General features: G+C 41.8%; 1 protein-coding gene across 8 annotated transcripts; it reads right to left on the reverse strand.

Moving 5' to 3' along the window:
- Window positions 1-8,549: 8,549 nt before the first annotated feature.
- tagln3b (transgelin 3b) lies at window positions 8,550-20,179 on the reverse strand. 8 transcript variants are annotated; one of them, XM_078409021.1, is made up of 5 exons: window positions 20,091-20,179; window positions 15,096-15,283; window positions 12,142-12,316; window positions 10,418-10,520; window positions 8,550-10,215 (listed from the first exon to the last, which is right to left on the reverse strand). In XM_078409021.1, the coding sequence occupies exons 2-5, from the start codon at window positions 15,273-15,275 to the stop codon at window positions 10,074-10,076; spliced, it is 600 nt and encodes a 199-aa protein (XP_078265147.1). In that variant the 5' UTR covers window positions 15,276-15,283; window positions 20,091-20,179; the 3' UTR covers window positions 8,550-10,073. The 8 variants fall into 8 exon arrangements, with proteins under 8 accessions (XP_078265147.1, XP_078265149.1, XP_078265144.1 ...); XM_078409023.1 differs by lacking the exon at window positions 20,091-20,179 and adding an exon at window positions 19,969-19,992; XM_078409018.1 differs by lacking the exon at window positions 20,091-20,179 and adding an exon at window positions 19,602-19,766.
- Between the last annotated feature and the right edge of the window lie 3,015 nt (window positions 20,180-23,194).

Genomic DNA, 23,194 nt, shown 5'->3' on the forward strand with positions numbered 1-23,194 from the left:
AGGATAACACCAATTATCACCGTGTACATTTCTATTGTAGTATCTGTATATGTAACAAAATAACTATCGGACGATTCACAGCCCATAGGATCTTACCTTTTAAAATCCTAAACTATAAATATGTCTCAGCTCTTTCATAAAATCGATGAGATTCTTTTGTTTGGTCTGATTTTTTTATTTTGCTTCACATTCTTACCATAGAACAGGACAGGCCTTTCGGCCCACAAAGTCAGCCAAACACAATGCCAAGTTAAACTAATCTCTTGCCTTCACATAATCTACATCCCTCCATTCCCTGCACTTCTGTGTGCCTATCCAAAAGCCTCTTAAATGCCACTATTGTATCTGCCTCCACCACCACTCCTGGCAACACTGTGTAAAATACTTCCCCCATACATCACCACTCTGTGCAAAATACTTACCCCACACATCTCTTTAAACCTTGCCCCTCTCACCTTAAATCTACACCCATCACAGAAAGAAGACTTTGTCTATCCTTTCCATGCCTTTCATAATTCTGAGGTGGGAAAGAGGCAATTCCAGGGTTGTGGGAGGAGTATCAAGGAAGCAACACAAACTCCTGCTTACAAAACACAAATCAATAGGAATCCTATTCAAACATACTAGTGTGACTGGAGTTATGTTCCCTACAAAAGACATTGATTGTACAGTAATTGTCAGTGGCCAATGATTGCAGTCTCAAGCTGAGTGCAGAGCTGTGGTGGCAGTGGCATATTGGCAGTGAGGTAGTGGGGGGGTTTGTCCTCTTGGGAGCAGTCTCACCCCATCTGTCCACACTTGCTTCAATCCTGAATTGGGCGGTTTGTCAGGAGTTCCATTGATTCTTCTTTATTCATAAATCCTTTACAAATGAAATAGCCCCATCTGTGCCCACAAGTATGGACAAGTGAGAGCTGTGCCTCAAGTATTATGTGAAAGCCATCACAAATATAAAACAAGCCCTGTTACACTCCCTGTCTATCATGACTTCAGCATTGGAGTTCCCATCATTGGTCTGAGAACCACAACGTTCTGAAACTCCAGTCATGCTCACCGCTGCAGGTGGACAACGCTCACTGCGTATTCTGCTGTAATGAGTGACACTTGTCCTGATAACTAACTTTTTCTCTCCCCCATTTAAAATGGAAATGCTAAAAGCTTCCCCAGATGAGCATTTTTGTTGCAGTAATAATAATAATAATAATAATAATAATAATAATAATAAGTACTTTATTCGTCCCACGACGGGGAAATTTGCAGGGTTAGAGCAGCAAAGTGTATAGCAAAAATAAATAAGCATTCATTAAAAAATTAAAATAACAGTAATTATCTTTATTTACTGAAGCATCTCACTATTATCACAGGTATCAGCCTAACTGCAGTCGTGGAGCTAGAGTGTAGAAACGGGTCGACACCACTCATGAACCACCCCACTACACTAATCCTACCTTAACTGCAGCATGAAGGCCAGAGACTAAGCTAAAAATGTAATGCTAAGTAAACCCACAGTCTTATTAATAAAATAATTTGTTGAACATTAATGTCAAACTAAAAGTGTAAAATTTGTGTCAAACTTCACCTGAAATATTATTGGCATATCTTGTCAGTGAAATGCAAGAGAATGTGAAGGCTTGGGAAGTGTTGTCTCTGGGTGGGAGAGGTTAATATTTTGGATGCGTTTTAAATGCTGTTTCAGCAAAATTACAATTTGAAAGATAAGTTCAAGGCACAATTGTCAGAGTATTTAATTATCATATGTACCAGCAAAACATTGAAATTCTTACTTACTGCAGCTTAACAGGGTCATTAACACAGGCAAATGCAGCAATCAGTACATTACTAGATAACCAGACAATAATAGTGCCAAAACCAAAGCCCGTAGTGCAACCAAAGACAGTCCATGGAGGATCATAGTTACTGAGGTTAGTGCTGTGCAGTGTTCAAGCGCCTGATGATTGTCAGGAAGCTGTTGTTCTTGAACATGGTCATGGTTTTCTGGCTCCTGTGCCGTGTTCCTGATGATAGCAGATAGATGAGAGTGTGACCAGGGTGGTGTGGGTCTTTGATGCAGCGTCTCATATAGTTTTGATGGTGGCAATCGACACAAAATGCTGGAGTAACTCAGGAGGTCTGTCAGTATCTCAGGAGAAAGGGAATAGTTAATGTTTCAGGTCAGAACCCTTCATCAGACTTTGATGGTGGGGAGATTAGTACTTTGATGAACCAGGCAGTGACTACTCTTCTGTGTGGTCTCTTGTTCCTAGGCGTGAAGTACTAAAGTAGGCAGTGATGCAAACAGTTACTACGCTCTCTATCGTACAGCTGTTGAAACACACTGAATCTCCACAATCTTCTTAGGAAGTGGAGGTGTGATGATCGTTCCTGGTGATCATCTCAATGTGCTGGGCCCTAGATAGATCTTCAGAGATATGATATCCAGGAACTTGATGAGTTGATGGTCTTTTCAATTAATATTAACTCTGATGCAATACTGTAAGAGCGCAATCACAAAGTAGATGTGAAGTTAGTTGTTAATTTCATGATTTATAAAATATTCAGAAACTGGAAGTTCTTTCCCACCATTAAAACCTTACCATTCCCCTTGTATTTTATTTTAAAACCGGCACTCTTTAGTTGTAGCATTGTAGAGATCAGCCATTTTTAACCATCACTGTAGCCAACATTTCAGCCTGATTGTAGATTTACGGGAGTGTCAAGTGTATAATTGTTATAAGTACCAGCAACAGAACAATTAAATTGGTATTTGCTGGAGCTTTACAGGTCTGTAAATGTAGTTACGGATAAATATACAATAATTTAATATATAATCAATAATAATAAGTGACATAATAGTGCAAAACCGGTCTGTAGTGTAACCAAACAGAGTCCATAAAATAGCACAGTTAGTGCTAGTGTGAGGTCAGTGTTGTTTTATGTTCAGGTGCCTGATGGTTTAACTCCTCGCTTGCACTTTAAACAAGTCCCGTGAAGTGTTTTCCTTCCAAATTTTCAATGTTCATCAATACATTTTGAATTGTACTGAAGGTCACAAGCATGCTGCATTTCTCTGCTCCACCATATTTCCTAAATAAATTAGGAGTTAAATGTGCAATGGTTTAAAATATGGAATTGAAACAAAAACATTGTTAACATGTGGCAACTGGGCAAAGAATAGGCAACTGAGTTGGAAAAGAAATGGGAATTGAATATCATAAAAGAGGATCAGAAAGAATAAGATGAAACTGTCCAGAAATAATCAAAACAAGTGCTTTAAAGGCAAGTGATTAAAAAGCTAAAGTAAAATTAAGCAAGTGTAGAGTGCATGGGAGAAAATACTTGTGTGAACTGCCACAGCAGTAGGGGGATGTCAGATCTGGACCTGTAACTCTAGGAGCCAGCAAAGTGAAACACGAGCTGGTTGCCAAGGCGAGGAGATAGAGGCTGATACCAAGAATACCTGCTGTAACTCAATTTTCCTGAAAATATTAGAAAGTCATTAAGGAAATAATTGTATCAATAATTTGCTTGCATCACTGAGTATTATAAAAGGAAATGTACCATTTATTCCGGTTGTGTTTACACAGATGGTGCTAACATTGCTAATGCCTGGCTGGTGATGACAGCCTCAGGCTGGAAACCACTCTGCAATGAAAAGAAAACCAGGCCACAGATGGCAATTGTAACTAAAGGGGAGAAGCCCAGAGCATTGAGAGCAGGCAGAGGGGATCGTGTTCATCTGCTTATGCTTGCAAATCATTTCGTATTCTGCAGTCCGGAAAAGGTAAAATTTGCACTGTCAAGAACATTTTTTTTAAATACATTCCCAATGCAGGGAAACCCACTTCGCTGCATAAATAAAGCATTCTCATTTCAAGGTTCACTTACACCGAATTTTAATCACTAAATGCATAAAATGTCATATCAGGGCTCTTGTCCAAAACCGAATTAGGAGCATTAACAAATCATACGAATGAGGTGCAAAATTAATTATTGGAGAAAGCCAAACAAAGCCAAACAATTAATTAACAAATTGAAAATCTGGTAATTGTGCCACAAACTAATCAGATCCAAGGATGAAACAACTTTATGCCAATGGACTGAGAAATAAGATGTAGTTAATTCAGAGCAATTATTTGTTACAGACTATAATCTGTAAAGATTCAATTTTCATTAATATTTTTGTGGATTTTCTCAGCAAAACCCTGGGTCATAAAGAGTTGTGCCAACAATGTGGGTGTTTCCAGAAATGACACCAATGCACCAGCATTACCTTGGGGAGATGCATTTCTTTCAATATGTATATTCTGGTATCTAAGTCATTTTACTCCAAAACATTGAGAATAATATTTCTAAAATGAAATACTTGCCTGTTGTGTTCTAAGTTTGTTTCCTTTGGTATTTGGAATACAAGGATCAGTATCTGCCAAGGAGACTAAATATTTAAATCTGTCCAATGCACTTTGTGTAATTGTGAAGATCTAACAAACTCCATGATGATTAACAATTCCTGATCTTCATCATAAATAATGATTAAAATGAAGAAAATGAAAAGCGCTCACTTTTCAAATATAAACAGTATATACGCCTAGATTCCAAACATTCTCCCTTTTTTAGACAACTCTTGCTTTGACCACCTAAACATTCAGACAAATTGATCTTCAGCACCAGGTGCACAGTTCTCTACAACTACTATATTTGTTTAAGGCAAAGAAGCAGAGTTAAAATGGCTATCAGATTTAATATATGGCTATCACACTCAGCAAGGTTGGGTGTACATATGCTGGACACATGGTATCAACTGTGGTTCCAAATCTGGGATTGAAGAAATTAGAATAAGTTCTCATTGGAAGTTGAAAAATTATATTACTGCTGTTTTAAGATCTTTTAACAAAAGCATCCGGTTTGGGGAGTCATCACGCTCTGGCTCCCCAAACTTTTGATCAGCCATGATCATATTGAATGGCGGTGCAGGCTCGAAGGGCCGAATGGCCTACTCTTGCACCTATTTTCTATGTTTCTATGCTGCCCAATAAAGTGTGGTGCAACATTGAGACTTTGCACCACACTTTATTGGGCAGCAGTTTGGGGAGTCAGAGCATGGTGACCCTCTTTGAGAAAAGAAAATGCAAACTGGCAGAGTACTCCCCAATAAACAGATCAACATGGCTGAACTGCCAACTAGAAGGTACATTGCAGCACTACTGTTTTTAAACTGCACAAAGAAATGAAGTGAATGAGAGGTGAAAAACAATACATCTTCAAGTAATCTTTGAAATATTCTGCTGATTAAAGTGTGTACATTATGTACATATAACTGTACCACACTTGGCTGTCCCCAATGAATTTGGACAAAATATTTAGTTAAAACAGATTCTAGCGATTCACAGTAGAACCCCTCAATCCCATCTGACCAATGTCAAGTGTGTTTAAATGTGTCATCTGTCCTGGCAACAGAACAATGAAACTCTTGCTGCTGCTTTACAGATCCGTTAACACAAATATACAATATTAAATAATACAATAGTAATAATCATTAATACCAGGTAAGGAGACCATCTTAGTGCAAAAATCAATGTCTGTAGTGCAACCAAAGTTCATGGAGAATCATAGTTCTTGCAACAAGTGGAGCAAAAGGCTGCAAATTTTATTTTTGATTAGTAATAATTTATTATGATAGAGGCAAATTGTTTATGGTAATTGGATAGGATTTAGAAAGCTAAGCAGGCAGAATCAATGGACAATTTCAGGAAGTTAAATTATTTTACATTAATGTAAATAGCCTGGGACTGGGATAGCATTTCAGTTAATATCCTGGAAATGTACCGTTTCCATGTTGAACATTTGCAGACTTTGTCTGGTGCAACATTGCCACCTATTGAAGAGGTAGCAGCTGATGACGAGGAGCACACAAAAATAGTTTTGGATTCAGTAGTGATCATAACACCGTCTACTTGTGTCTAAATAGGGGAGAATGTGCAGACATAAATGAACATAATTTCTGACATCACGAAAACTCAATAGCATTGGAATCGAAACAAAATTTGGATCAATTCAACATGTCATACTTGCAATTTTGAAGAATGCAAAACTCAATTATCACGTCATATCCATAGAATGCATATCCCCATCACCGAGTCGCACATTTCCCTTTTACCCCTTTGCCCCACCCCCTCCTGCCCACATCCCTTCAGCTTTACATTTTACTCCTCTCCTCCAATAACCTTTTGTCTCCATTTCACCTCCAGCCTTTGCCACTTATTACACCAATCTTCCAATCACCCCTCTAACCTACATCCATCTATTACTTACTAGGCTTTGCCCAACCCCCACATGAAAATACATTAAATTTGAAAGTTCAATATTTGTATTAATTGAAAATTCATTACTGTATATAATACCAAATGCAGACTGCAAGAAGTGCTGGGGGAACTCAGTTGGTCAGGCAGCATTTGTGGAGGGAACAGACAGGTGATGTTTTAGGTCAGGACCCTTCTTCAGACTGATTGGGTGTCAAAGATTACAGGGAGAAGGCAGGAGAATGGGGTTGAGAGGGGAAAATAGATCAGCCATAATCAAATGGCACAGCAGATCTGATGGGCCAAGTGACCTAATTCTGCTCTAATGTCTTATGATCCTATGAATGGGTTTGGGGAGAAAGCTGGAAAAGAGGTGGGTATATCTATCTATCTATCACTAAAACTCTCATCTTGTTTGTTCCCCACTTCCTGTATGTCTGTGCCGTATGTTTTGTGCCGTAGTTGTTTGTTTCTTTGTGCGGTTTTCATCCAGAAAAAAAACTTTACACGAAAAAAAAACAGTACACGATAGCGCAACAATTTTAAGCCGACCTTACTCACCATTCCCCCGCAGTCTGAATAAATCCACTTTTGGTACTTTTTAAAAACAATTTACCTAATAAACTTTAATAAATGCACTCCCCCCCCCCCCCCCCGGGAGGACCAGCGGGAGGACCGGCACCCATCCCAGCATGCCCCACACCTGACCTTCCTCCCGTGGTGCAGCGTGGTGGCAGAGGCGGCGGCAGATGGTCCAACAAGATGGCTGTCGCTGCCGATCGCAGAGCACTGCACTCACGGGGCCAAGGTCAGTGGCTTTTCCCTGTCTCCCTCGTCCGCCGACGGCCCCGGGGGCACTCGCTGCCCAGCAACAGGTCCATGGGTTGGCGGGCCCGCAGGATCGTCAGTTGCGGGAGAGTTGCCTGGCCCACAGGAGAAATGGGGCTGAGGTCTGGGGCTTTTTCCCCGTTCCCCCTTGCCCGCCCACTGCCCCGAGGGAAACTCCCAGACCCGTTGGGCCCAAATCTCTCCTGCATTAGTCCAGCACCCTCTCCTCCCCCACTCCCCCTCACCTTCCCCCCCCACTCACCCACTCTATTCCCCCTCAACACCCCTCCTCCCCCCCACACTCCATCCCTCCTCAACCGCCCTTATCACCCCCACCCCTCACCCCCCTCCCTCAGCCGTGCCCACAGGACCGCCCGCAGCAGAGATTTGCACCCAATGGGTGCACACGCATCTCGTGTTTGTTAAAAATGATAGAACAAGATTGTGAAAGGGAATTAAAGCACATGGTATCCCAAGTTTTAAGTCTGAACAAAGATCAAGAAAATCATGAACAACTTTCATACAACACCAAGTTAGCCACAAGACCAGTCTGAAGAAGGTTCTCGACCCGAAACTTCACCCATTCCTTCTCTCCAGAGATGCTGCCTGTCCCGCTGAGTTACTACAGCGTTTGTGTCTATCTAGCCACAAGTATTGTCAGTCCCAAGCACATGTCCTGGGGAAAGAGGACGGGCCTCATTCTAGATTTTAAAAATAGACAAATTGGGGCTGTTCTCTGAGGAACGGAGGCCGAGGATTTGATGGGCAAGAAAATTGAGACTAGACCATAGATAAGAGAGAAATTCCTATGACCCAATAAAATCCACAAAGGAAAAGCTCAAACATAGCAAGTGCTTAGGACGTGATGAGCATTACATGAAGTAGATTCACAGATAAAGTGAAGACCAAATTTGCCAAACACCAGAACTGCAAAACTAAATGCTGGAAACTCAGCAGATTCATTCATGATGAATTGTAAAGAGGGCAGCTGAAAGAAGGATAAGACAAGAGAGAATACCAGAGAGGCCACTGTTGCCACGGCAATCTGCTGTGTGAAAGCAGTCAAGTGGATCAATTAACAGGGTAATTGGACTAATATAAAAAGAGTATGCAAAAGCTGTTAAATTCCAACAGGGGGTGTTGCAGACAACCAAAAACATGTTCTAAATGCCCACCATTTTATGCAGAGTTGGAGGCAACAGGCACTAAACTATCAGACTTCAAATGAGGCAATCAGCATTGTAAATTCTCCACTCTACGGGCCAACTTTACTGATCAGACTGCCATTTGGCATAGATTTATAGTCGACCGTTAGTTATGCCAAATAGAATGAATCAAAATTGAAAGTCTTGTGAGCCTCCTGTTCCAAATAATATAAAATAATATTGTTTCAAACCTCAAGTTAAAACAGTAGACACAAGAGACTTCATTGAAACCTTTAATATTAACATTTTGCTGAACCATAAACTGTTTTCAAGAACAGATGAGAATTAGAATTACGTAAATTAAAAGTTCAAAGATCAGTGTTACACCAAATTATCCAGAGAACAGTTCAGACTTTGTAAACTTGTGTTTGAGGCAGTAGGGAATAGTGAGTGGCAGAGGGCTGGGCAACACAATGTGTTCATCACAACTTTGTTCAAGACAATTCATAAAACAACTCTTGGGCATGTTAAGCATTACATGTACAATGTTTAAAACTGTCCCTTTTAAACCAATTTTGAAAATGTGAAACAATCAGATTAATATCACATCTAACCAGAGTTTTACTTAGCAATTTGAAAAATTATGCTTGTCCACTTTAAGTTCATACCAGTACCACTTCAAAGTCATTTAGCAGATTTAACCAGGTAGATATAACCAGGTTTAACCAGTCCCAAATTAAGCAACTCATGTTGGAATAAAGTCCAAACTGATTCCAAATATTCCACAAGATCCAAGTGATTTCTTTTTTGCCTTAACAGATTTCTTTCCACAGAGTAAAGATTCTTTTCTATCAAGGTAATTAATCAAATTAATAGCTTTCAGAACAAAGCTTTCTGGAGAATTTTGTACTTTTGCATTTTGAATTGTGGAGTAGCCTCCAATTTAATCATTCACATCCACCTTACCAAAAATGTTTTAAGATCACCGCTTCATCTTAAGTGTATAAATGTAAAACAGCATTAGGAATAATTGCAATATTTAGCAAGTGGCCTTGTGTGCAGAGCAATGTGTCAACACCAGAAGGCAAAAGAATTAAATCTGCATGTGCAAGGTGGCACATGCCAACCATTTCAAATGGGAAGGAATTAAACACATGTGCATCAGTAAATTCCAGAAATCAAACCTATTGATATAGTATTGACCAATGACAACTAAGGTAATTTGAACACCAAAAACCCAATTTTGTGAATCAAAACTAGCAAGGGTGCACGACAAATGACCCCATTCTGTTCAGCAACCTCAGCTTGGCTAATCCCATATCCCTCTCCATGATCACTCTGCAAAGTCTCTTGACTACTACCTTATGGACACAAAGGTCAAAAATATAATCTACACAAAAACCGCAATATTCCTTTGCAATCCAATATTGTGGCAAATTAAATCACATTCTACTAATACAATAAACGCTGAAATTTGGGAATATTACAAATTCCAGAAAACTCTGCAGGCAGGAATTGGCACATGGCATTAAGTGAGGATCCCAAAAGTCCTCATTCCCGACTCTTCTGGAATACAAAATGCCTGAAATTGTCAGTTGTTCGGATGATGGAACAGAAAGGCCGGCAACTGAAATTTAGCAAATTTTAAAACTTTAAATTGTTAACATGGTTGTGCAGCATTGCCACTATTTGCAATAAAAATCCATAAACTGCAAGTGAAAGTGAGCAGCGATTGACAATATGTTGCTTTATGGTTGGAGTGCCCAGTCCATTTGCTTGCTGCTTCTTGCTGAAGGACAGCATGCTACATAATCTGTCGATGCATGCCATAGCCAGTCATTCCAGACTGAGAGGCACCCTTGTTACTCCCCATCTGAAGACCAATGACACTTTGCCCCTTTCGAAGCTGTTCTGCTGAAAACTCGCGCCTGGTGCCCTGGGCTTTCCTGTTGGGTGGAAGAACAGATTAGTGTAGGGTGGGCATATGGAGGAAAAATGCATCTGTGCCAGTGCAGAAAATTGCTTTATGATACATTTATTAATATATTGGCATGCAAATGTAGGTTTTTAAACACTAAATATTCCACAGTATTGCAAAACAGCAATTGATTTTCCTAGGCAGTAATTGTTTTAAGGTAAAAATCTTACTTATGGAACCAGTTGGGATCTCCTTGATAATACCCATCATCTTTGGTAACTGCGACACTACCCAAGGCCATTAGAGTTCTTTGCACTGCAGCCAAATCCTTTCCTACAAGGAGAAAAGAATTTACTGAAAGCCCAGGGAATTGAAGCTGTGTCACAAGGCGACAAGATAACAACAAAAATCGCTAGATTAATGGAAGCTAGTGTCAGAAAGTACAATACTGTTCAGCGAGTTAATTTCATTTCAAGTTAAGAAATGCAAAGATTATCCACTGAAAATAAATGGTCTCCACATTTTTTTGCGTACGAAATCCATATCAGGATTTTGCAATCAATGATTGGTTGTTGTTTAATCAATAATCAATCATTATTTGAATGATTAGTTGCATTCAAAATAAAGCAAATTACAATTTGCATTGTAAATTATGAGGAGCCTACAACTTTAATGATTTTATAACAAGCATCTTCTAAAGCATCTTTAGAACTGAGATGAGGAAAAACTTTTTCACAGAGAGTTGTGGACTTGTCGAATTCTCTGCCTCAGAAAGTAGTGGAGGCAGATTCACTGTATGCATTCAAGAGAGTTAGATAGCTAGCAAAATCAAGGGGTATGGGGAGAAGGCAGGAACGGGGTACTAATTATGGATGATCAGCCATGATCACATTGAATGACGGTGCTGGCTTGAAGGGTCGAATGGTCTACTCCTGCACCTATTGTCTATGTTTCTATTGTCTATGTTTCTATCTCATTCCTAAAATGTTGAATTAATTTCTCAAAAAACCTCACCTTTCAAAATTAGAGTTAGACAAAATGGATCCCATGCATTTGTCATTCATTGTGGTCAAATGCAAGATGATTTTCCATGTAGGAAAGTCATTTAACCTCATTAGCACAAACAAAGCATTTTGCAGATTTTTTGAAGCCAAGTGCTGGAGGAACTCAGTGTGTCAGGCTGCATCAACATAGGAAATGGACAAACCACATTTCAGTTTAGGACTCTTCTCAAGTCCGAGTTCCCTCTACGGATGCTGCCCGGCCTGCTGAGATCCTCCAGCAATGTGTTTTTGCTCAAGATCACAGCATCATCTCAGTCTCTCGTGGCTGTAGATCGTTGCAGGTGCAAATCAACTTGAACATACCAAGGTACGATGAGCACAATTCAAACCCAGTCCCTGCTTCCTACTCTCAAGCACTAGCAAACATTTTCTATTGGGGGAGGGGGCAGGAGAGGGGAAAAAAATGTTGATGAAAAGTTACCTTCCTATATTTACAAAAACTATTCACCAAGAGCAAACTATTGTTCTCCCAGATTTGTCTGTAAGTACTTAGAAATAGGCACTAAATTAAAGGTTCAAAGGGTATTTTATTAAGGAAGAATATGTGGAAATAAAAAGTTGAGTGTTTGGTCAATGATCCAAACAAGCTACTCATCACGAAACATTAACCATTTCTTGCTCCAGAGATGCTCTTTAGAGTGGGCAAATGCAGGTTAAGTGCACAACTCAAATATTATTTGTTATCCTCTGGGTATACAAGTAATTTCATCCAAAATTTCCCTGATACAAAGAGACTGGGTGGAAGGACATCTTGATTACCTTCTAGGAAGTGCATGTTGAAGTCTAGCTAGACAGGATCAGCTTCCTTCCCACATCCGTCCACCCACCACGCCAAAAGTTATCTGCCAACATCGTAAACATTGCTAAAAGTAAGGGGAAGCAGACTCTACCTTCCCACAAGTCGACAGTCTGGAATATATCCATTTTTGAAACACCGTAGTCTTCAGCAGCTTGCAGGAACTGGGAAATTAGCTCCATCTGTTTGAAGGCCATCTTGGATTCCTGGATTTTTTTAATTGGCTCCTGGCCTTTTGGATAAAGTCCATTCATAAGCCTACACAACAACTGAAAGGCAAACACACTTAATGCAAACCTACTCCAGAATGCCTTTGTGCAAAATGCATTTAATTAGTGACATATCCCATCAATTAAAATTCTCCTCTGTAACGTTAAAGTTTCCGCTCATTAACCAAATAAAGTAAATTCAAGGCACGTACAAAATAAAACTTCCTGAATCACAGTAAATACCATTACAAACAAAGATATCCAAAGTGTGAAAAATAACCTTTCTATTGAACCCCAAATAAGTATTCACACTTCTGTACTTTCCTTTAATAGTCAGCTAAAACAAATATTTAATATAATAGTCCTATCCTCAATTTTACAATTCACATAACAGGCCATGGCAAAATGCATTGTAATGCAAGTGATCTAACCTCAGGCCTTTTGTAGAACCATCACTACAGTCCATTCTAAGCCTTTAACAGCTGTACTTTCAAAACCTTTTGCATTTCCAAGCTACAAAATGGAGGAAGTGTCCATTTGTATTAGAATCTCTTTATGTACATCAAATGAGAGTAATGTAAGAAAATAACTGCAGATGCTGGTACAAATCAAAGGTATTTATTTCACAAAATGCTGGATTAACTCAGCAGGTCAGGCAGCATCTCAGGAGAGAAGGAATGGGTGATGTTTCGGGTCGAGACTCTGCTTCAGACTGATGTCAGGGGGGTGGGACAAAGGAAGTATATAGGTGGAGACAGGAAGATAGAGGGAGAACTGGGAAGGGGGAGGGGAAGAGAGGGACGGAGGAACTATCTAAAGTTGGAGAAGTCGATGTTCATACCGCTGGGCTGCAAGCTGCCCAAGCGAAATACGAGGTGTTGTTCCTCCAATTTCCGGTGGGCCTCACTATGGCACTGGAGGAGGCCCATGACAGAAAGGTCAGACTAGGTGGGAGGGGGAATTTAAGTGCTCAGCTACCGGGGATCAAGTTGGTTAAGGCAGACTGAGCGAAGGTGTTGAGCGAAACGATCGCCGAGCCTGCGTTTGGTTTCGCCGATGTAAAGAAGTTGACATCTAGGGCAACGGATACAATAGATGAGGTTGGAGGAGTTGCAGGTGAACCTCTATCTCACCTGGAAAGTCTGTTTGGGTCCTTGGATGGAGTTGAGGGGGGGAGGTAAAGGGACAGGTGTTGCATCTCTTGCAGTTGCAGGGGAAGGTGCCCGGGGATGGGGTGGTTTGGGTAGGAAGGGATGAGTGGACCAGGGAGTTATGGAGGGAACGGTCTCTGTGGAATGCAGAAAGGGGAGGGGATGGGAAGATGTGGCTAGTAGTGGGGTCCCGTTGTAGGCGACAGAAATGTTGGAGGATGATTTGTTGGATACGCTGGCTGATGGGGTGGAAGGTGAGAACGAGGGGGATTCTGTCCTTGTTACGAATGGGGGGAGGGGGAGCAAGAGCGGAATGTAGAAGAGGCCCTAGTGAGAGCCTCATCTATAATGGAAGAGGGGAAGCCCCGTTTCCTGAAGAATGAGGACATCTCTGATGCCCTAGTGTGAAACACGTCATCCCGGGCACAGATGCGGCGTAGACGGAGGAATTGGGAGACTTTTTGCAGGAGACGGTGGGAAGAAGTGTAGTCCAGATAGCTGTGCGAGTCAGTGGGTTTATAGTAGATGTCAGTCACTAGTCTGTCTCCTGTGATGGAGATGGTGAGGTCCAGAAACGGGAGGGAGATGTCGGAGATAGTCCAAGTATATTTAAGAGCAGGATGGAAATTGGAAGTGAAGTGTATGAAGTCAGTGAGTTCTACAAGGGTCAAAGAGGTAGCACCAATGCAGTCGTCGATGTAGCGAAGGTAGAGTTCGGGAATGGGGCCAGTGTACGTCCGGAACAGGGATTGTTCGACGTACCCGACAAAGAGGCAGGCATTGCTAGGGCCCATGCGAGTGCCCATAGCTACGCCTCTGGTTTGGAGGAAGTGGGAAGAGTCAAAGGAGAAGTTGTTAAGGGCAAGAACCAGCTCTGCTAGGCGGAGGAGAGTGTTAGTAGATGGTGATTGGCTGGTTCTACGGTCGAGGAAGAAACGGAGGGCTTCAAGACCATCCTTGTGGGGGATGCAAGTGTAGAGTGACTGGACATCCATGGTAAAGATGAGGGAGTGGGGGCCTGGAAACCGGAAATTACCGAGGAGATGGAGAGCATGTGAGGTGTCTTGGACGTAGGTGGGGAGGGATTTGACCAGGGGGGAAAGGCTGCAGTCGAGGTAGGTGGAAATAAGTTCGGTGGGAGTAAAGTCATAAGGTAAGGAAGACCTTTTAGGCATAGATAGGGTAGACTGTCAAAACCTTTTTCCTCAGAGGAAACATAAAGGGTATATCTTTAAGGTCAGAGGAGAAGGTTTAGAAATACACGGGGCAAGTTTTTGTTTTTACAGAAGGTAGTGGGTGCCTGGAATGTTCTGCCAGGGGTGGTAGTGGAAGTAGATATGATAATGGCATTTAAGAGTCTGTTAGCTGGGAACATGGAACTGCAGGGAATGGAGGGATTATGGATCACATGCAAACATAAGCTTAACTTGGCATCAAGATTGGCACGGACATTGTGGGTGGAAGGTCCCGAGTTCATAATAGTTACACATTCAGCGTAGTATTAAAATATCACGGCAGATAGGAATGCCATTTCAAACTCTAATAACTGTTGGGCCCCACTTCCCAAAATCTGATTGAAGCAACAAGATCTAGTCATGGTTCAGATTTTCACTAAACCACATTAAGACTTCATTCCTGACCAGTCCCCACCGATTGTGAAAATTAGCAGAGATGTGACGTATACTCACCACACCGCTAAGCAGCCACTTCTGGAAGTGGGTTTTTCCAGGATCCGGACGATTTATATTCCCACCACATTGTGCAATGATCCAATCCACTAAACGGTCTTCCAAGTTTGGATCATATTTCTGCTCAATTTTTTGCTCAACCTCTCTAGTCAGACCGTAGCTGGGTCCTCTATTGGCCATCTCGAAAGCTGGAAATACGAGTATTCATTTAATATCCAGAAACGTTAATGAATTATGGTTACCTAGTTTTTGCACTGTTATGGTTACCTACTATTATTGATAATCGGATATTTACCTTTGCATGGCACAAACAAGAATGTCATTGTTTCGTTGCCAGTACACTTGGCAATTAAACACCTTGACTCAACACATTATATAGTGCACTGCAGGTGTAAGGGAAACAGTGCATGAGCACAGCAGTGGGATGGATGGTGGTTTAATTCACTCATATTATAGATCACTGCAGTCAAACAGCATTCATTCAAACAGGCAATCCGATCATCTATATATTAAAACTCTTGTTTGTTTGTTCCTGAACTACAGCCAAAACGGTACACGATAGCGCAACGGTTTTAGGTCCACCTTACTCACCATCGTCCCTTTGGTGCTAATGGAAGAAGTTTCATTGAAATCGGTGTTATATTTTTTGTCATTCACATTTTAAAGTTTAAATCTATCTCCCAGGGGGGGGAGGGAGGGAGGGAGGGGGGGAGGGAGGGAGGGAGGGAGGGAGGGGGGGAGGGAGGGGGGGAGGGAGGGGGGGACGGAGGGAGGGGAGGGAGGGAGGATAAGGGGGGTTGAGGGGAGATCGAGTTGGGGGGGGGGGGGGGGGGGAGGGGAGGAGGGGAAGGGGGAGGGAGATGGGGGAGGAGAGGGTGCTGCACCAATGCAGGTTTGGGCCCAATGGATCCACTTGGTCTAGTAATATCTATAATTGTTCATTAATACAAAACAAATCTGTTTAATGGTAAATAGTGTCCCATTTTGAACAATTAGCAATTTTATTTGACTTGCTGACTAGGCATCTATGCTTTCCATTGAGGACGTTGGACTTTGTCCATGCAATTAATGCGTTACAAAACCGAGAACTATATTCTGCACTCCATATCTTCCCCTTTTATCTATCGTACCCAAGTTTGACTTGATTGTAATTGTGGTATATCTGATCTGTTTGGATAACATATAAAACAAACCTTTTCACTGTACCTTGATACAAACAACAGTAATAAATCCAAATACATTCTTTGAAAGATCCTTTGTTCACAATATTTTACAACTTAATATCAAGCAATCTCCCTAAAAAATTAATCCAGGCACATTTGAACAGAAAAAGAACAACGTCTCCCACTAAGAATCGATCAGCAGCACGCACTTCACACCAGCCCTCACGTTAATGATATTAAGGACTAAATCAAGTTTAAAAACTACTCATGGAGCTGTCCAGTCAGCAGGAATATTCATAACCACACAGAGAGGGAAATAGTTGCAACCTTGTCTTCAGGCTAGTTCTTGTCACAGATCGGCTGCAATAACTGGACAGTGAGGTGCACGAATGCCAAGTGAGGTGGTGGGGTTGCTGAAGGAGCAAAATCACACATTTGCCAGCAAAGAGAAACTTGGTTCAGAAAGGGTCTGGTCAGCAGAAAGACAAATCATTGAGTGTTACTTTGGACCAGAGCCAACCAGTCCAGAGTGGACTGCAGATAAGCTGGGAGGGAAACGCAGTAGGTACAGAAACTAGACATACTGCAGAAGATGCACCGCCATACCCAGGGCAAATCTCAATATCAACAACTAAAGTAACACTTTCAGTGTCAAATGGAGTGTTCAAAATCCCACCCGCTGCATTGCCTTAAGAACACTACAGCGAAAAAGGAGATGTGCAGCAAATGTAATCCCACATTAAATACAATCAAAACCCAAAAACATAATACAGTAATAAAGTAACAGCAGTTACATTGATCCAAGCATATCTATTGGATTTCCTAAAATTGACATTATTCCTTGGATGTTAGAACAGGAAACTCTTTTCTAAACCATTGCAGAAGTTTGAAAATTGGTCCCTGCAACGCTAAAGATCAGTGGAAACAAGCAGAACAAAATTCACTGAGTGTCACCAAATAATTTGGAACAACAGCAAATAAGTACAGATCAATTGCTATTGAACAGAACGCAGTGCAAACTGGAAGAGCAAAGAGCAGTGGAACGAGAACAGGCCAATCTGAGCAGTGGCACGAGGGGTCAGGATGTTTGTTCAACCAACTTCTGTTCAGCTCCAACTATTAAGCATTCTAGAAACCAATCTAGCTAGAAGAAATAATTCACCTTCTGAATGTTGCACTTGGGAACTGCATTGACAGGTTGTCAGCTGCTGAGACCGCTGCTGAGACCACTGCTGCCCTCATCGCCATTTTTAATCATTCAAAACCCATCATTGATTCACTGGAGAATTGGAATCAACTAATTAATCAGACTTTTCTTGAACAAAGGCAATGACATGTCCTATCAATATTTTTTCTCCAAGGGCAGGCCATTCACTACATGCTGCCAAATGTTTGATATTCACTGAAGTCACCAACAGCTTGCACCGTTCATTTCCAGAACAGCAAGCAATGGGAATTAAAAGAATTTAATAAAGATCTGACACAAATAGTGCTGGAGAGACTTGGGCCAAAGCAGCAGTGATGTTAACACTGCATCTCACCACAGATGCTGCCTAGATCACATTTCCAGCATCCCCTCCCTCCCTCCATTTCTAATGACTCCTACAATACGGTCAGTGAATGGTTCACATCTGAATATTTGAAGGAAACAGAAGATAATAATGGTTTGGCATTGTAGTTGAACATAGCTTCAGGTGATAGTTTTCTGTTAGTCCCATTTCCCAGTTATTACCCTCTGCCGCCCCCTCATTCTCTTGCTGTCTCCACTACCCCAGGGATGATGCAGGGATGGACTATTAGCCCAGCTTTACTGATATCGCAGACCCTCAAGCCTGTTTAGGATTGGCTCGACCTCTGTCTCTGCTAATCCAAAGCAAGTTACAGATATCCAACCACGTGTGCCACCCAATCAAAATTCTGCCCAAGGTTAGTTTATTGTTGGGAAGCTCAAAAAACCACAGAACTACAGTATCCGAGGAAGTCCCCACCCAAAACGTTACCTGTCCATTTCCTCCACAGATGCTGCCTGACCCACTGAGTTCCACCAGTACTTTGTGTTTTGATCAGTTTATTATTTGTTTGTTTGAACAAGTGTCCTCAGGTTCATTAAACACATTTTTCATACATTCATAAGTCATGGGAGCAGAATTAGTCCTGTTAGCTCATCGCGTCTACCCTGCCATTTAATCATGGATGACCAATCTTCCCATCTCAACCCCATTCTCCTGCCTTCCTCCCATAGCCTTTGACACCCGTATTCATCAAGAATCTGTTTTTCTTCTTCAATTATTATCATTAATTATTTGAGCGTTTGTATATACCACTTTGAAAGTTAATACATAATGTGAATTTTAATTAAAATTAAAATGGAACAAACTTGACAAGAAATCCACAGTCAAATTAGTATCAGGCTCTGCTTAAAACCAAGTGCAGTATAGATCATACAACCTGAAGGAATTCAATGTAGAGAATTGTTTCATTGATAATTACCCGTCTCCAGTATAGAAAGTGTAGGAAGGAACTGCAGATGCTGGTTTAAACCGAAGATATCCAGTATGGAATATTCCATATGTAATAATACATTTTTCTAATTTTAAGCACCATTCATTATAAACTCACGACAGTTTAGACTGTGATGCAGTTGCTGTTCTAAATATTTTAAATTCTTCGTTACTTTCCGATGTTTTGTTGGCCATTTGCGACAAACACAAGATAGTGGGAGAATATTGATTAGGCGGCAGGAACGCCAGCTCACCTCCCCCACCTCACCAGAGGCAGCAATCTCCTGCCATCTGGCCACCCGTTACAGCGAGCCACTCCACGACACAGTACACAGTCTTTGTACATACTCCCTTAATACCCCGGCATATATCAACACAAGATATTACAAAAGTTCCACAAATACGGTCAAAAGTTAAAAGCCCATGCTCTGCGGCAACAGCCGCTTTAAAGAAAACACTAACACGACCACAGAGTTAGAGCAAACACTGACAATCCAATTTCATTAGTGACTAGAAGGGAACACCAACAGTCTGGATAAACAAGATTAAAACACACCGGAAAGTGGGATGGCTTCGCATCAAACGACCATTTAAAGATAACATGCGGTTAATAGATGATTGCGAGTGAAAAAGAACATTAAACGCACACACCACCCTAACTAGCACCGTTCCCTAGACACAATTGCAGGTGACTTTTGACCTATCAATTGCCTAGCTGGCCAAAAACAACAGCAAAAAATCACTGCGTTTCCTGATGTAACTATTGGAGAGCAGAAACCCGGCGTAGTTCACGGTAGCTTTCCGTTTCCCCCCATGCTCAATGCACCCTGTGTCAGACCGACCTGAGAGCGTGGAGCGCAGGAGAGGCAGTGCAGACCCCGGACAGACTGCACGGCCGGGGGTGGGGGTGGGGGTGGGCCGCGGGGAGGAGCGGCTGTGCGGGACCCCCGGGTACCGCTGATGCTCTCACTAGCCACACCCCGGCTGCCGCTGCCTCTGGTACTGCCGATGTGATACAGACCGTGACCAGGGAACTTTCCCTGCAGACCAGTGACACCGTGACTCAATCCTCCCCATCACTAAACCCCACGTTTTCCCTTATCACAATGCGTAGGAATCAAGTAAAGCAACAAAAAAATCAATACGCTGATTTTTTTAGTTTGAAATATCTATTAAAGAAAGACAAATTATTCATCCAAAGCATCATACATTGAGGTGACGCCTTTCTCTCTGTTTCCAGATGACAGTGCAATGAATTAATATTTCAAACACGACGCCCGGGGCATTAACTGCGTCAATCTGACCTTCAGCAATGCAAATTGCCAATGTACCAGAAACCAGTTTCCCTCAGTCGGGGTCGTTAATGTCCATGTCCTCTGGCGATAGCACTCGATATTATCTGAAAAGTACTAATTCCTCGCCACTTTGCTTCCTGTTCATTGCCAATTTCGACTCAGCATTAGACCAAGTGTTGAAGGAACTCAGTGGGTCAGGCGGCATCTGTGGAGTTACTTTTTTTTTGTTTTTTTGTTGTTGTTTTTTTTGTTTAATTTGTCACATGTACCTGGGCCTACCTGATCTCCAGGTTGCTGAACACTTTAACTCTCCTCCCATTCCCATACTGTCAGAGTGAGGCCCAGCACAAATGGGAGGGACAGCACCTCATATTTCGTTTGGGCACCTTGCAGCCCAGTGGTATGATTTTTGATTTCTCCAACTTTAGTTTAGTCCCACTGGGTCCGCAGCGACCAGTTATCCCCGCACACATTACAACACTATCCTATCCTACAACAATTAACCTACAAAGCTGTACGTCTTTGGAGTGTGGGAGGAAACCGAAGATCACGGAGAAAACCCACGTGGTCACGGGGAGAAAGTACAAACTCCGTACAGACAGCACCCAGAGTCAGGATTGAACCCGGGTCTCCGACGCTGCATTCGCTGTAAGGCAGCAACTCTACCGCTGCGCGACATCGTGCCGCCCAAGTTAACTTCAAGTAACCCTTGCTTTCCCTCTCCCTCTGTCCTTCCCTCGTCCTAGTTCTCCTACTAGTTTCATTGTCCTCCTGAATAGATTTTACAGATTGTATGCCTCCTTACCACCTTCCCCTCGGCTAACAACGAACCATTCTAAATTTGATCTGTTTTCACTCTATGTCTCCCTCTTACCTGACTCTCAGTCTGAAGAAGGGTCTTGACCCAAAACGTCACCCATTCCTTCTCTTCAGAGATGCTGCCTGTCCCACTGAGTTACTCCAGCATTTTGTGTCTTTCTTACTTGCTGCAGCTTTTCAGGAGCATCAACACATAGAAATGTAACAATAATCAATAATACAGTTATAATAGTAACACTAGTTAACAATAATAGGGCAAAAACCAAAATCCATTGTGGATCTAAAGACACAGTCCGGAGAAGATCACAGTTGCTGAAGTTAGTGTTGTGCAGTGTTCAAGAGCTGATGGTTGCTCGGAAGAAGTTATTCTTAAAAGCTGGAGGTCATGGTTTTCAGGCTCCTGTACCTTCTTCCCGGTGATAGCGGTGAGATGGAGCAGCAGCAACATCTCTCTCGGAGTTTGAAGCACTCTAGGACAAAGCTGCACCTCTGCTTGCAGCACCATAACACCCTCAGCACTAACTCTCTCCATCACCAGTACAGCTTGTCACACCTTGTCTACTCCAGATACCCCCCCCCCCCCCCCCCCCCCGTATTCTCCTCACTTGGAAATAGAGCACCAATTATTCAATTGCCAGATCTAAGTCTTCTCATTTCCTTGCACGACAAGTGGAATTTAGGCAAAAAACTGTGAAGGTAATACATCTCAGCATATCAGAAGATTCAATAAATGGCAGGATATTGAGTTGACATATATAGCCACAATCCTTAAAGATGGCAGTGTACGTAAAAAAACCTTTAATGCAATAGACAAATATTTTCCTTTATTTGCCAAGCTATGGAATATGAGAGTGTGGAGTTAATGGCTAGAATTATATATAGTCTTGATAGGTGGATACAGATAGGGGGTGGGGGTCGAATGGCAGATGGTTGGGCAAAGGCCAGAGATGAAAGGACAATGTGTGAAACAAGAAGATAAGGAGGGAAGAGGTATGAAATGTGAAGCCAGAGGAAGGAATATAGGTGGAAAGGGATGGGTGGAAGGGGGAAATAGGTGCACATTCAGGTGGAGCACATGGAGGAGAGGGGGGAAAGGGGGGGATGTACATAGAGGCTAATCAAAACATGTCACTTCAAATTGTTTAATTATATTCTAGGTTTTATGTATAAATGCTCCGGCCACAGTAAAGGTTTCAAATGGATGAAACCAAATGCATCTGGTTTACAATAACAATTTAAAATATAAATGATAAGTGTTGCTTACTTTTAAATGCCACCTTTTAGTGCTTTTGCATTTGGTAGTAAAATCAAATTATCAATGGGAAAATGGATGGTTATGTTCCAATTCTAACAGATTTTCACCAGTTCTCCCCTATGGATAGATATAATGAGGGCAAGCTAAATATAAAATGTGACCTATTTACTGCACCCACTTTGTCCGGGAAAGACCCAGAGGGATGTGAGGAACCCTATTCTGAGGAAACTCGGCAAGACAGGTTCAGTTTAACAAATTAAATAAATAAATGACAGCAGAGAGTTCCCATTTTGTCACACTACTACAAGGTACCAGTATATCATATTTCAAAGCAAATTGTAAAAGTATTTGAAAGGATAAAGATTCAGATTAAGATTAAATTGATTTCTGCAGTTTATTTTGAGTCCCATCACATCCTGGTATTTAAAACTGTTTATATTTACTGTTATAACATAAACACTTAATTATTGTCAATAGAAATATAGAAATTAAGATTTATGTAGAAAAATATTTATTTCCTTATATCTCACTAACCTATAAGAATTAATCAAAAAAGGCAGCAAGCATTTCTGGTGCCGACCTGCTTGAATGAGTTGTGTGCCCACTGTGTATACTGGGTTTCTGTCTGTAACCATGTGTCTCTGGTTTCCTCCAGCATCACACACCCACCCTGGTCTGTAGGCACAATGCTCTCTGTCAAGCTCACAAGAGCTTATCACAATAGTCAGGAGAAACTGTTGCAGGAGTTCAGGGTGTCAGAGGTTATGGGGAGAAGGCAGGAGAATGGGATTAGGAGGGAGAGATAGATCAACCATGATTGAATGGCGGAGTAGACTTGATGGGCCAAATGGCCTAATTCTGCTCCTATCACTTATGATCTTATGATCCTATGAGTTGGGAATGGTGCTCTTACAACAGAAATATGTAGTGTGCAGATAGACGTAAAAACAAGGAACTGCAGGTGCTAGTTTAAGTAACAAGACACAAAGTGCTGAGGTAACTCAGTGGGTGAGCCAGCATCTCTGGAGAACATGGAGTCCTTCTTAAGTTCCTGACCTGAAACGCC

The sequence above is a fragment of the Rhinoraja longicauda genome, chromosome 12, assembly GCF_053455715.1.
Source record: "Rhinoraja longicauda isolate Sanriku21f chromosome 12, sRhiLon1.1, whole genome shotgun sequence".
Lineage (NCBI taxonomy): Eukaryota > Metazoa > Chordata > Chondrichthyes > Rajiformes > Arhynchobatidae > Rhinoraja > Rhinoraja longicauda.

Bases quoted from the DNA above. Each gene is read 5' to 3' on its own strand.
- tagln3b (XM_078409016.1), bottom strand. From the start codon at position 18,827: ATGGAATATTCCATACTGGATATCTTCGGTTTAAACCAGCATCTGCAG. The intron at 12,317-15,095 runs GTGAGTATACGT...TTTGCCTTTCAG, and splicing joins AGTGGCTGCTTAGCGGTGTG to TTGTTGTGTAGGCTTATGAA. The intron at 10,216-10,417 runs GTAAGATTTTTA...TCCACCCAACAG, and splicing joins GATCCCAACTGGTTCCATAA to GAAAGCCCAGGGCACCAGGC.